The 15,009-nt window shown below is 43.1% G+C and overlaps 1 protein-coding gene across 1 annotated transcript; it reads right to left on the minus strand.

Annotated features, from left to right (window-relative positions):
• Positions 1 to 12,341: 12,341 nt before the first annotated feature.
• On the minus strand, positions 12,342 to 14,740 carry LOC118560709 (cingulin-like protein 1). Its single transcript, XM_036131994.1, has one exon. It carries the CDS (start codon positions 14,301 to 14,303, stop codon positions 12,888 to 12,890), a length of 1,416 nt encoding a protein of 471 aa, XP_035987887.1. The 5' UTR covers positions 14,304 to 14,740; the 3' UTR covers positions 12,342 to 12,887.
• Positions 14,741 to 15,009: the final 269 nt, after the last annotated feature.

Consider the following 15,009-nt stretch of genomic DNA (forward strand, 5'->3'; position numbering starts at 1 on the left):
CTCTCTGAAGGCCGTGGGCTGCAGGAATCCAAGGTAAACTGATACTCATGTATCATACAGCATACCATCTAGCATGACTACTCTGGCACTTGCACTGAATATAATCCCACCTAATGAGCCTTGAAGCTCCCCACTGGCCTGCATTCTTCACTGCACAGGCTACATTAAAGAAATATTCAAAAGTAGCTTTTTACTGTGTCACATGGAAAGGTGTTGTTGTGCAAGAGAAGCTGCTCAGTCATATGAAAATTAGTGCGACAACACACACAAACACTATGAAATGGATGGCATGACGCTGAACCTGTAAGCTTCCTCTTCTATAACCAAAGGATAGCTTTAAAAGTCTGCAATGGGTGAAGAAGGTCCAACCACAGCCACTAGAGAGAGGAACACACCGACTTATTGTATGTTTTTCTCTCCTGCTTCCTTCCATCCTCTTTTTATTATTCATCACATGCTGGCTATGGGAGTGCTGCTGATTTTCACTGACTGGTAAGCTGCAGTCTAAACCTGTTTGATGATTTCATAATCAGCCTTTAAAGTCAGCTGGTTTTGATCTACCCTTACCTTCAACTTTCCATTAGTCAGTCCTACCGCCAGCGGTGAGTTTGGTCATGATTTATGTAGCGCCCCCTTGCCTACATTACTGGCAAACATCCAAAAGCATGTAAAATAACCAAATATGGGACGCCCTGAGTTCTTATCAATTAAAAGATGATAAACTGTAGTCGTTGTTAGATTAATTATGAGTTTCTTTATAAATGCCTTGTAAATATACCCAGTTTTTACCCAAGAAGAAATCTGTTAATGAAATAATGAATTGACACAGTAAATGTCTTTCTTCTTTTTTACTTATGAAAATATTTTAATTTTACGAAATTACCGGAATTTAGAAAATTAAATATCTTACATTTGTAAATAAACCATAAACACACTCGAAGAAGTGGGCACAACTTAAAATAACTCAAATATACCTGTATAGCAATGTACAGTCAATAATGAATGTGTCTTAACTTTACTCAAAACCTTCAATTAAAGTTTCCCTTTAAAATTCAAAAATCAAACCCTTGTTGTCCATCAGTCACTTTCAGAGCATTAACAAACAAACACAATAAGCAAAACCATCCAAGTCATTAGTAAATCCTAAGCTATGCGCGCGGCTTTATAATAACTAAAATGATCCAAAAGTACCCGTTGCAGGCCTGAACGTCGCTTGTGTGCGTGGAGGCCTGAAACACTGAAACACTTAACTGGTCCCACTTCAATCCAATAAAAACAATATCAATCAAGAAACAAAATTGACCTATGACTCTGTACCTGACTCGTTGTGTCGGAAGGTGAACAGTAGAGCGTTCATGTGCCACACACAGCGTGGACCTGTCGTGGCTCGTGGCTCCGCACGCGCCCTCCCGCATGGACCCCCGCAGCACCGAATCCCCCGGTCCCCACCGTGTAGTCGATCTCGGTCGTCTTTTCCAAACAACCACAACTCTTCCGGTGTCCAAGACGATTCTCGCCTCCAGATTCACAAAGAACAGCAGTCGTGTAGCTCACCAACGTGATAGCCACCCCTCCTCGCTGTCTTTTACCTAGCGTGCTCTCGCGGGCGTCGCGTCAGTTTTCACAACAGTCCAGGTTGCGACTTCTTGAAAACAACAGAGGAAAAGTGTCCCACCGCACATAACTAAAGTCCACTGCTTTTATAAATGTTCTGGCCGAACACTTGACTGCAGCTGCCTTTCCTTAGCTAGGAAAGTCTTTGCTTAGCTCATGCTAACTGGGAAGAGCAACCGAGCAGACTGACTCCTTCACCCCCTCCGTCGAACTTCCCCCTCTACTCTCCTCCCCTTCCTATTACGCAACAGTCCAAGGATCAGTATCCTTAACCAATTACAAATTAGTAAATAATTTGGCAGTTATTAAATACAGAAATAAAATACAATTTTATACATAATAAGGCATTTGACATAGGAATATTACTAGTGTTTGGAAATTGCTTTTTTTTTTTTAATGTTAACATCACTTGAATTGAAATGAATGAACCCAAAATACAACACGGGCTACACTCTCCCCCACTCAAATGGTTTACATGTCCCTATGAAACCTAATTCCCATGAACAGGAATGAAAACATAATTTTAATAACACAGAAAATGAAACAACAAGTCCCTTAACCAATCTTTATGACTACACCCCCTATGTACTATAGTCAAAGGCTGATCTTTAGGCTTCCCTGCCTCATCATAAGTTAGTCTGATAATAGGTTTAACCGACCTTTTTTCACGTTGGGGCGTTCGCTGAGGTTTGACTTCCTCTGTCACTCTGACTGGAGAATGTCTTTCAGGCTCTGTACTATCTATTTCTCCAGCAGACATTTCTACTTCATCGGCAGCATTGATGTCACCATCACAATAGTCGACAATGCCTTCTGACAACACATCACATTCATCCCCCTCGTGATCAGACACACTGCCCTGATCATCAGCAGCGTTCTGTACCTCACACTCATCATCTCTGTCTGAGACAGGATCCACCAGATCCTCAGGCTCTAACCTCCACCTGAATCTAGGTTGACATTCGAACTCAGAATCGCTAGATTCCTCATCCAGCGGGTAACCCACATCGCTTTGAGACCTTTTAGCCTGTGATTGATGGGTTACTGACTTTCTCTGACTCCTAGTCACAGCCCTGTTGGGTTTCTCTGGAACATCTAACTCCTCAGAAATTCTCACCAAACTTCCAATAGGCAAAATGTTGTCTCTGTGTATAGTCCTCAGCTTCCCCATCCCACTTTCGGGCTTCACCCGGTAGACAGGCAAATCAGGGAGCTTTTCCATGATCACATAAGGTACAGAGTTCCACCTACACTGCAACTTATGTTTCCCGTGCAACCCCAAGTTCTTCAGGAGCACTCGATCACCTTTGACTAAGGTTTGATTGCGTAGAGCTCTCTCATAGTTCTTCTTGTTTCTCACATGAACTTGAGTTGCAGACTTGGTAGCTAACTCGTAAGCACGCTTTAAGTCTCTTTTGAGATCTTCCACATAACGTGAATGACTGACTGGTTCTTGGTGATCAGTACCAAAACATACATCAATAGGCAATCTGGCCTCTCTGCCAAACATGATGTAATAGGGTGAAAACCCCGTAGCATCATTCTTGGTACTGTTGTACGCATGTACTAACTGACTCACATGACGACTCCACTGACGTTTTGTGGGTATCTCTCAAGGTTCCCAGCATAGATAACAGCGTCCTGTTAAAGCGCTCCGGTTGTGGATCGCCCTGCGGATGATAGGGTGTCGTCCGCGACTTACGGATTCCCAAGGTTCTCAGAAGCTCCTGTATCAACCGGCTCTCGAAGTCACGCCCTTGGTCCGAATGAATTCGAGCTGGAAGACCATAGTGAACGAAGAACCTTTCGACCAAGACCTTGGCAACAGTGACTGCTCGTTGATCTCTAGTCGGGTAGGCTTGCGCATAGCGACTGAAATGATCGGTCACCACGAGAATGTTAGAAACCCCACTGGAGTCAGGCTCTAGTGAGAGAAAATCGATACATACAAGTTCCATAGGTCCTGCAGAAGTAATCTGGTGTAATGGAGCAGCTCGTGGACATGGACTCTTCCATGTGACACACTTCCCACAGTTGCCTATGTATGTCTCAACAGTGTGACTCATCTTCGGCCAGTAGAACCTTTCTCTCATTAATTCTACTGTCCTCTCTACACCCAAGTGTCCCATGTCATCATGCAATGCACGACACACCTGTATTCTGAACTCTTCGGGTAAAAGCAGCTGACGGTGTTGTTTACCAGAAGCTTTGATTTTCACTCGGTAGAGTAATCCGTCTTCAATCTTTAGCTTGGTTCTCTCTCGTTTCAGCAAAGAAACATCGGCATCAGCAACATGAGAAGGCCAGCGACCTGTGTTCAAAGCCTCTCTTACGGTTTTGAGGACAGGGTCTTTGAGCTGAGCCCTTTGCAAGTCGTCAGGGGTCAACCGTTCTAGTTGTCCAACATTCAGGTGGGTTGCAAAACAATAGAGCTCAGGAACGCCCTCTGCAGGAACTCCTAGTCTTTCAGCCACACACACATCTTGTGCGTGCACTTGACTGCAAAGTGTTTTCACGTCACCCTGACCCAGTTTCTTCCAGGGCTCTGCTTCAACTTCAGACCAGTTACGTGAGAGTAAGTCAGCGCCAATGTTCACCTTTCCAGGGTGATACTTGACTTCAAAGTCATACATGGCTAGTGCTGCAAGCCACCTGTGACCTGTTGCGTTGAGTTTCCCAGTTGTCAGCACATAAGTGAGCGGATTGTTGTCAGTCATTACCGTGAATCTCACACCATATAGGTAATCATGAAATTTGTCCACCACGGCCCACTTGAGTGCTAGAAACTCAAGCTGGTGGATGTGATACTTCTGCTCAGCAGCAGTCAACCCTCTGCTGGCAAAGGCAACAGGACGGAGACCTTCAGGATAAACCTGGTGTAAGACTGCTCCTAAACCTTTAAGACTAGCGTCGGTGTGCAACACATAGTGCTTGTTAGGATCTGCAAACGCTAACACAGGCGCATTGGTAAGGCATCTGATAATGTCACGAAAAGCTTTTGTGCATGTATCAGTCCATCTTGATCCAAAAGGTTCAGCCTCCTTGAAGTACTGATGATCTTTTGTAACTGTAGACCTCTTGCCTTTCCTCACTGGAGGATACCCTTTGGTCAGGTCTGTCAAGGGCTTAACGATTGAGGAGTAGTTCGCCACAAATCTGCGGTAATAACCACAGAAGCCGAGGAATGACCTCAGTGACTTAAGGTCAGTAGGCTGTGGCCACTGAGTTACAGCTTCGACCTTAGCTGGATCTGCCGCAATCCCATCAGCAGAGACGATATGGCCGACATATTTGACTCTGGGCTGACAGAACTGGCATTTGTCTAAAGACACTTTTAGACCTACTTCCTCAAGACGGTCTAGTACTTTCATGAGTCTCTCCTCATGTTCTTCCAATGTAGCACCAAACACTATTAAATCATCGAGATAAACCAGGACTTGTAGCAAATTCATGTCCCCAACGGCCTTCTCCATAAGACGTTGAAACGTCGCAGGAGCTCCCATCACCCCTTGGGGCATACGCTCGAACTGATAGAAGCCGAGAGGACAAATGAACGCGGTCTTTTCTTTGTCTTCCTCCGCCATTGCGATTTGGTAGTAACCGCTACGAAGGTCTAAGACAGAAAACCATCGACTTCCTGCTAAACAATCCAATGCGTCATCGATGCGTGGTGTAGTGTATTGGTCTGGTATTGTCTTGCTATTCAGAGTCCGGTAGTCTATGCACATACGCACATTCCCGTTTTTCTTTCGCGCTACGACGATAGGCGAAGCGTATGGACTCCTTGACTCTTTTATCACTCCAGCGTCTAATAGCTCTCTGAGGTGTTTGCGTACGTCCTCTATATCCGCAGGTGCTAAGCGTCTGGATCTTTCACGAAACGGACGGGGATCGGTTAGACGAATGTTGTGCTCAACGCCTTTAGCTAAACCAACCTCCCATTCATGGAGTGAAAACACATTGCGTCGATGACAGAGTTTTCTCCGAAGTCTCTCTTTCCACTCATTGGGGATAGGAGAATCTCCAAAATCTATCAAATCTGGATCCAGTCTTCAATGTTTTGACTATTCACTATAGGAATGGCCAAATCAGCTGACTGAACAGTACCTAGCGGAGTACCTGAAGATATAGTAACTTCCTTCTTGGTCTCGTTCTGAATCAACAGAGAGAAACAGTTAGGGGTCAATGGCAGAAACAGGGGCAACTACGGGCTGAAACATCACACCGTGAGGCAGTGCTACTGTGTTACTGGTCTCCACCACGATTATGCCTTTAGGTGCTGTCTGGCCAAAATCCAGTTGACATGGTACACAGCGACTCTCTTGTGGGGTAAGTTTTAGGTCATTAGGACCCATAAACCTCACTAAACCCACCGAATCAACGTTCATGTCTTGGGCTTTGGGCAGCACCAGTTCTCTCTTTGGTTCAGCGTTACTAATTTTCAGGGCACGGGCTAAAGCTTCACCCTCTGGACGATCACACAGGTCAGCGAGTCTGTGGAACAAATTAGCATTTGTGCCTAGTATGACTGGGACCTGATCTGGTGTGTTCGGCCCAGGGCAAATCAGTGCCAACACTGACAGCGTCTCTGACTTTCCAGTTAGCTCCTTTGGAAACTGCATGTCCACTACAATGTATCCTGAGTAAGGATAGCTTGTATCACTTAGTCCCCAAATGGCTAAGCCAGACACTGGTTGTAGGGTATATCGGACAAGTGCTCTTCGTAAAATTTCTGGAAAAATGATTGTTACTTGAGACCCACTATCCAATATGGCTGTGCAGGGGTTGTCGTTCACTCTCACTTGCACTGTAGAAGGTGGACCCAATGAGACCTTTAGGAAGCGGGGCATTTGTGTTAGTGCATGCTTCCTGTTTTTTAGAGAAACAGTTGGTGGTCTCACTGTTTGAGTCGCCATCGCAAGACTGTTTGCCTTTAGCCTTGTTTAGCGACGCTATGAGTCTCTTAATGACTCTTTCTCATTCTCTGCAGATGAACACTGGTGGCGATATGGCCATCTTCCCCACATCTGTAACAGAATCGCTCACCAGTTCTAGGACTCTGTGCTGGTTTAAAACCCTGACTTTGGCTCTTAGTCCCAACTGCGGCTACAGTAACCGAAGGCTCAGTTGTATTTCTCTCTTTGGACTTCAACTTTTTACTTAACTTCTGAACTTTCTTCTTAAAGCAATAGCTTCAGACTTGTCACTGCCAGAGTGATTCGAACTAGGCATAGGTGCATGAGCACTGGCTCCTTCATTTGCTGCACACTTGCTCATCTCACACACTTGAGCTTTCAAAGCTTTAAAATCAGCCTTTAGCACTTCTATGTCGACATCATTGTCAACTGAGTCATTACAAACAGCAACACTCCGAATACGTGCGTTCACCTTCTTTCGTGTTAGCTGGTATTCTTCTTCGGCTCTGATCTCAGACAATAAGTTCAAGAAAATTGGGGGGTTTACTGCGCCTCTCTTTCAAACGTAACTGTAGTAGCATCAAGTCTGAGTCGATTGCACACCCGAAGCAGCTGTTCAACACGCACTTTGTCTTTATCACTAGCTGAGACCCCTCCTTTCTTCACCACTTTAGCCAGAAAAGGTTCAATTCTGCGAATGTATTCTGACAACTTCTCACCAGACTTCTGCTGTATGAGCCGGAAAGAAAAGTACAGGTCTTCCGCAGACTCAGCGGAACCAAATGCACTGTCTAACGCATCGAGGAACTCTTGGGCTGTGGCTCCTTGCTTACTGAGGCGTACTGACTTGACAATTTCGAGAGCAGGTCCTCGCAAGCACTCCAGAATTCGCCGCCTCTTCTCATGTTCATTGAGTTCACTCTCCTGAACCATCAATGTTGCCTGCTCTAGCCAATATTCTAGAGATTCCTCCCCTGTTGGGGTGGGAGTGACTCCTGAGTAGATCCGCAGGCGGCGATAACCATGGCTTTCAGCCTGACTTTTAGTAGTTCGACTGACAACGTCAACCATGGCACGCAAAACTGACTCATCAGTGGGAGACATGCTTGAACATCAGCAAGGGTCTTTCCCTCGGACATTAGAAAACGTTGCAACTTGGCTGAAAAATCCTCAGCAGGAGCAGAAGTAGTGGGTTCCTGGGCATAAGTTATGATCTTCCAAATAGCCCCATCTTTAGGTCGGACTTCAGGAGGAACTACTCTTGGATCAATGACTTCTTTGCATTCACAGAGAACTAACACGCCATCACCATCACTATAGGGCTTGGTTCCCCTTACTCTCACACGACCCCAGCATCGAACTGTGGTGTAGCTCTTCTTCGATTTTGGCAACTTCGAGATCTTTACCCACCCCCACCACTAGTACGGCATGAGCAACATCAATAGTTTCAGTATCACACCACTCATTAAGCTCTGCCTGCAACTTGCTATCAGCCATGACTGAAAATAGAAATTCTAAATATCAATGATAATGTTCAAAAATGCACTAGAACTACAGAAACCCAAATTACAAACTTCTCATAACAATCCCAGCGGTGCCTCCATTTTATGTAGCGCCCCCTTGCCTACATTACTGGCAAAACATCCAAAAGCATGTAAAATAACCAAATATGGGACGCCCTGAGTTCTTATCAATTAAAAGATGATAAAACTGTAGTCGTTGTTAGATTAATTATGAGTTTCTTTATAAATGCCTTGTAAATATACCCAGTTTTTACCCAAGAAGAAATCTGTTAATGAAATAATGAATTGACACAGTAAATGTCTTTCTTCTTTTTACTTATGAAAATATATTTTAAACGAAATTACCCGGAATTTAGAAAATTAAATATCTTACATTTGTAAATAAACCATAAACACACTCGAAGAAGTGGGCACAACTTAAAATAACTCAAATTACCTGTATAGCAATGTACAGTCAATAATGAATGTGTCTTAACTCAAAACCTTACAATTAAAGTTTCCCTTTAAAGTTCAAAAATCAAACCCTTGTTGTCCATCAGTCACTTTCAGAGCATTAACAAACAAACACAATAAGCAAAACCATCCAAGTCATTAGTAAATCCTAAGCTATGCCGGCTTTATAATAACTAAAATGATCCAAAAGTACCCGTTGCAGGCCTGAACGTCGCTTGTGTGCGTGGAGGCCTGAAAACTTAAACACTGGCCGCTTCACTCAATGAGCAAACAAAATAAATTGACTCTGTACCTGACTCGTTGTGTCGGAAGGTGAACAGTAGAGCGTTCATGTGCTCACAGCGTGGACCTGTCGTGGCTCGTGGCTCCGCACGCGCCTCCCGCATGGACCCCCGCAGCACCGAATCCCCCGGTCCCCCACCGTGTAGTCGATCTCGGTCGTCTTTTCCAAACAACCACAACTCTTCCGGTGTCCAAGACGATTCTCGCCTCCAGATTCACAAAGAACAGCAGTCGTGTAGCTCACCAACGTGATAGCCACCCCTCCTCGCTGTCTTTTAACCTAGCGTGCTCTCGCGGGCGTCGCGTCAGTTTTTCACAACAGTCCAGGTTGCGACTTCTTGAAAACAACAGAGGAAAAGTGTCCCACCGCACATAACTAAAGTCCACTGCTTTTATAAATGTTCTGGCCGAACACTTGACTGCAGCTGCCTTTCCTTAGCTAGGAAAAGTCTTTGCTTAGCTCATGCTAACTGGGAAGAGCAACCGAGCAGACTGACTCCTTCACCCCCTCCGTCGAACTTCCCCCTCTACTCCTCCCCTTCCTATTACGCAACAGTCCAAGGATCAGTATCCTTAACCAATTACAAATTAGTAAAATAATTTGGCAGTTATTAAATACAGAAATAAAATACAAATTTATACATAAAGGCATTTGACATAGGAATATTACTAGTGTTTGGAAATTGCTTTTTTTTTTTAATGTTTAACATCACTTGAATTGAAATGAATGAACCCAAAATACAACACGGCTACATTTATAATTATGTCCCATATGGAGGTATCTGTATGTCCGCATGACTCTGTTCAGCTGCAGCCTTTGCGCATATGTTGCCTCCATCTGTTGGGATAAAAATTATTGTTGCCCGACTCTGCAGAGTCACAATGCATATTTGCTATTTGCACAACAGGACAATTCTGTCATGTGCTAATTTTATCTGTGATATATCCTGTTTTCAGGAACATTCAATTAGTCACACAGCTTCCCGCTACCCTGGGGAACAAAAAAGATGTGATAAAGACATGGGCTGCGGAACGCATTTGAAATTGGTGGGGCCCATCAGTCAACACACACACACACACACACACACACACACACACACACACACACACACACACACACACACACACACACACACACACACACACACACACACACACACCAGCCAAAAGCAAGCTCTGTATACTTAATAAAGAAATATTGCTGTCAGAGTATCAGAAAACAGCTTTTAACGCATCAATATTAAAGTTAACCTTTCACTCAACACACATTCTTCACCATGATTATTTATGTAAATGTTATATTTTGTTTATCTGCCCTTGATTGAAAAATAAATAAAAATTGAAAGAACATCTTTCACCACCCCTGATGTTCTGGTGGATTCTGTTATCCATCAATAAATGTAGAAAATCTCTAAGCCCCCTTAAGAGACCATTATTTCTACTCCATACTGAGTTTATACTCTCCTAACTGTTCTTTAAAGTGAATATATGAAGAATGGCACAATAAACTGATCAGGCTCCCTTACCTGAACTAAAGTCTCTGATCACAGCAGCTGGCTTCCTCTCAGCTTCTGAGGGGATTCTTCTGGCTCAGAGCTGGGACCCATACAAGCTGAGCTCTGACTGGTGGTCCCTAACCTGGGTACAACTCCCACTTATGGCGGGTACACAATGTGCGATTTTGGCCAGTCGCAAATGCCCAAAATACCTCCTGGACTCCCTCTCTCCTCAGAATGACGAGCTAGATGTAGTCTCCTCCAGGTTATGAGGTACTTCACCAAGACACAAGGCTCTATGAGCAGAGGTGGGTAGTAACTAGTTACATTTACTCAGTTACATTTACTTGAGTAACTTGTTTGACAAAATGTACTTTTAGAAGTAGTTTTGCTGCTCTGTCTTTTTAACTTTTACTTAAGTAATATTAAAATGTATTGCTACTCTTACTTGAGTAAACCTTCTGGCCACTCTAACCATCGTGAGTAACTTCAGTGAATATAGAACAGGCCTGTTTTAATCAAAATTACACCAAAGACACACCTACAGTTTATTCAAAGTGAGACTTCTTGTTTGCACACAAGCATTGTTGTTTTACTGTTATTTTCTATCGGCAGTAGAAATTATTACTGGAAGATCTTTGCACATACTGTATATACATAAACTGCTTTAAAGTATTGGTTTCATTGGTGTTATGTTGAAAAAAAATCTGAAAAGCGTTTTCACTTTTAAATATTAAATCAGATGTTATGATGAGTTACACAGTTCTTGAGTAGCCGTTCCAACAGAAGACTAACTTTTACTTGAGAAATTTCTTGGTTAGCTACTTTTTTTGTTTTACTTGAGTAAATTTTTTTCTACTCTACCCACCTCTGTCTATTAGGCCATCATCTAAAATAGGAATCAGTTTTCCTTTAAAACAAGTTATTTTAATGCGGACAACATCTGTGTGTTTACCTCTGATTAAGACATTTAATAAATGCCTTTCTGTTAAAATTCATTTAATGTGTTTTTGCTTTTTCTCCATGGGTGCCATTGTTAACCATAATAAAGCAATGATCAGCTGTCTCATTTAAATGCACATTAACATTCATGAGGTGCTTTGTATTGACTTTTCAGATCAGTAGTTTGAAAGATCGTCAATGAAAAAAATTAACAATGAACTGTCGATAACTCTGCCAAAACCCAACTAAAAAAGTTGACATATGTTTCAGTTCAAAATATGCTTTCATGTCCTTTATGCACAATACTGTAGGTGCTACATAACTTTTGAACTTTTTTATTATATTTCTGTTATAACACGTGGCCAGGAGGGCATGTTGTTCTACTTGTTACAGTGACAACAAAATAATGGGTTCTATTCTTTTTTTCATCACATTTTTCTTAGTTGATGAAAATGTCATCAAAACACCAGATAAATCTCTTTCCATTTTCATATGATAGATTGAACAGTGCCCAGAGATACCTTCAAGGCTTTGGACATTGTTTTGGAAGCTAAACCTGCTTTAAAAGTCTCCACAACTTCCTCCCTTACCTGCCTGCTGCAGTTTTTTCATTGTTCTCCTACAAACACTGGAGGCCTTCAGAGAACACCTACATTTACGCAAAGATGTAATTCATCCATTTATACTTGAGTTATACTTGAAATGCATGATGATTCCTCTCAGACATTCAGTTTCCCTCCACATCAGACCTCGATCATGGTCCGACTTTATATAGTGACACATAACTATACACATATATATCGTGGGATGCCGTCTGCAAGATCTGGACTTGGATTATGCTGCAAGAGTCCAGAGAACGGCCAGAGGTGTTGCCACATATTCCACCTACCTGGGCAATCCACTTCCATCAGCAACGCTTCAGAACCATAAAATCAAAAACCTAATTGACTCAGAAACAGCTTCTTTTCAAAAGCTTTAAGAGCTATGATATCCATCAGGCAGATGAATGTTTTTCTTGACATAACCCTCTCCATTTATTTGGGCTTGGGACCAACACAAGGAGCACAAAGCATTCTTGTGGCTGGATTATTATGTCTGTTTTTATTTATTTTTTATTTTAAATGTTTTTTATTATGAATATATTTTAAGAGGAAGACTAAATGAAAAAGACAAAGAAAGCTTCAGAGGGGGTGGGGAATAACCTGGACAGGTCTCCAGTCAACCATAGGGCGACACAGACAGGGGATAAACAACCATGCAGGCACAGAGTCACTTCCTGTGATCAATTTACAGAGACCAATTAACCTAAAAGGTACATTTTTAGGACTGTGGGAGGAAGCCGGAGCACCCGGAGAGAACCCACGCTGCACGGGGAGAACGTCCAAACTCCATGCAGCCAGATCTGTTGCTGCGAGGCAGCAGTGCTAACAACTGCTGCACCGTGCAGCCCCACTCCACTCACCAGGATAAAACTAGTTACCCTGGTAGGGAGCCACAACTTTTTAATTTAGAAACTTTTCAATAGTTTTGTGCCGAGGAATGCTAGACATTTTGCAATGGTTGCCATTTTCAAAAGGGGGTTAAGGTAAGGGGTTAAAAGTTAGAACCTTCTGTCAGTTTGATGGTTTGGTAGGAGGAGGCTTCATGAGGTTCAGCAGTGATCAGTTTTCAGACTGAGATGGAGCCTTTTTAGACATTTTAAAGAACTTGGCGATTTTTCTCCTGAAAGACTTCTTTTTGGGTTTGCTTTCTTGTAATTTGTCCATCTCCTTTTGCAGGTTTTTCAGTTTCTCTATCAGGTTCAGTGTTGAAGCTTTTCTCTTCACCTCCGCCTCTGTCAGAAGCTCATTTGTTGTTGCAACCATCTCTAGAAGGCAGGACTTCTCTGTTTGCCACTCCTGCCTTTCATCATGCAGAACCTCCAGAACGTCTTTCCTAGCTGCTTCCACATTTCTCACAGCTCTCTGCTGCTTTGTCAGAAGACTGGACTTTTCCTGGGCCCAGAGCTGTCTCTGGTTCTCCAAGTCTTGCTCCATCTTGACCAAAGCAGCCTCTATTTCACAGGTTTCCTTCACTTGCTCAGCCAAGCAGTTCTCAGCCTCCTTTGTTCTGATCTTCTCAGCAACCAGAGCAATTTCCAGTTGAACGACTTTTCTTGCAGCATCTTGATGACTTTGGTTGTTTTTCTGCTGCTCCAAACGCAGAGCAGCTATCTCCTGTTCTGCCTCAGCTTTCTGGGACTCTAACTGCTTCACCAGCTGCTCCAGCTCATCTCTTTCTTGTTCTTTGGTCAGAAGATGGGATTTTTCCTGCTCCCACTGCCGCCGCTGGTCCTCCAAAGTTCTCTCCATGAGGACCAGAGCAGCCTGGAGGTTAGATGTCTCCTCTTTTTGCTGGGCTAAGCAGTCCTCGGCCTCTTTTGCTCTCTTTTTCTCTTCAGTCAGGTCTTCCTTCAACTGTTCGGCCCTTTTGATGGCATCTTGACTCTCCTTGTTCTTCCTGATCAGCTCGTTATACAGAGCAGCAACCTGATCTTCATGCTTAACTGTCTGCTCCTGCAGCTGATATTTCAGCTGTTCCACCTCAGATGTTTCTTGGTTATTGGTCAGAAGACGGAGTTTTTCCTGCTCCCACTGTCGTCTTTGTTCCTCCAAATTGCTCTCCACTTTGACCAGAGCAGCTTGTAATTTAGAGATTTCCTCCATCTGCTTGGCCGAACAGATCTCAATCTCTCTTGTTTTGTTCTTTTCTGCGATCAGAGATACTTTCAGCTGATCGGCCCTTCTGATGGCATCTCGGCGGTCTTTGTTTGTCTTAATCCGCTCATCATACAGAACAGCAACGTCGTCTTCATGCTCAGTTTGCTGCTTTTCTACAATCTGAGTCAACCTCATCACTTCGTCTCTTAAAGCCTTTTTCTCCCGGTCGTCCTCATGTTGGTGCACTACCTCCATTTTACGAAGCTCAGAGGCGAGACTCTTCAAGCTTTCTGATAATGCAGCGTTTTCTTGTTGAAGAGCTGAGATCTTCTCGTTTTTGGCGCCTAAGGCGGCATGAAACTCCACCTCTGACATCATGACAACAGCTCTGGTGTTTTCTTCAACGGCTGTCTCACTTTTAAGAAGTTTTAAAATCGGCTGTTGTCTCGTGTCTCCACCTGATTTGCTGTCGCTGAATGAAGAGCTGATAAATGTCAGCGATTCTTTCCGACGGCAGCTAATCTCCACAGATGAACGTCTGCTGACAGACTGTAGGTAACAGATTTGTTGGTTTTCAAAACAAATCTTCTTTAAGAGATGACTGGACTGATTTCTCTTTGCTCTTTGAAAAACTGGGTTTTTCTCAACACGCAAGAGAGTGACTCAAGAGATGCATTCACTATCAGGATTCTGAAGGAATGGAATTATTTGCTGAAGTCTGTAGATTCAAAGGCTGCTGATGATGTCACAAAGGGACAGAAGTGATGATGTCATAGAATGTATGGTCAGTCCATGTTTCCTGGCAACAACATGGCCCCCGCCCACATCAGCCAGAGGCAGGCTGTGGACACTAAACGGATTTGTCATTTTGTAATTGTATTTTTTTTTTTTGTATATTTAAAAAAAATCTATTTTAAGTCTTTATGATACAATAATTTATACTTTATGTTTTTGTCTGTTTGATTTGATCACTTTTAAATATTAAACCATATGTTATGATTAGTTACTCAGTACTTGAGTAGCCTTCCCACAGAAGAATTTAACTTTTACTTGAGAAATTTCTTGGTTAGCTACTTTTTTGTTT

Source organism: Fundulus heteroclitus, unplaced genomic scaffold (assembly GCF_011125445.2).
Source record: "Fundulus heteroclitus isolate FHET01 unplaced genomic scaffold, MU-UCD_Fhet_4.1 scaffold_466, whole genome shotgun sequence".
NCBI lineage: Eukaryota > Metazoa > Chordata > Actinopteri > Cyprinodontiformes > Fundulidae > Fundulus > Fundulus heteroclitus.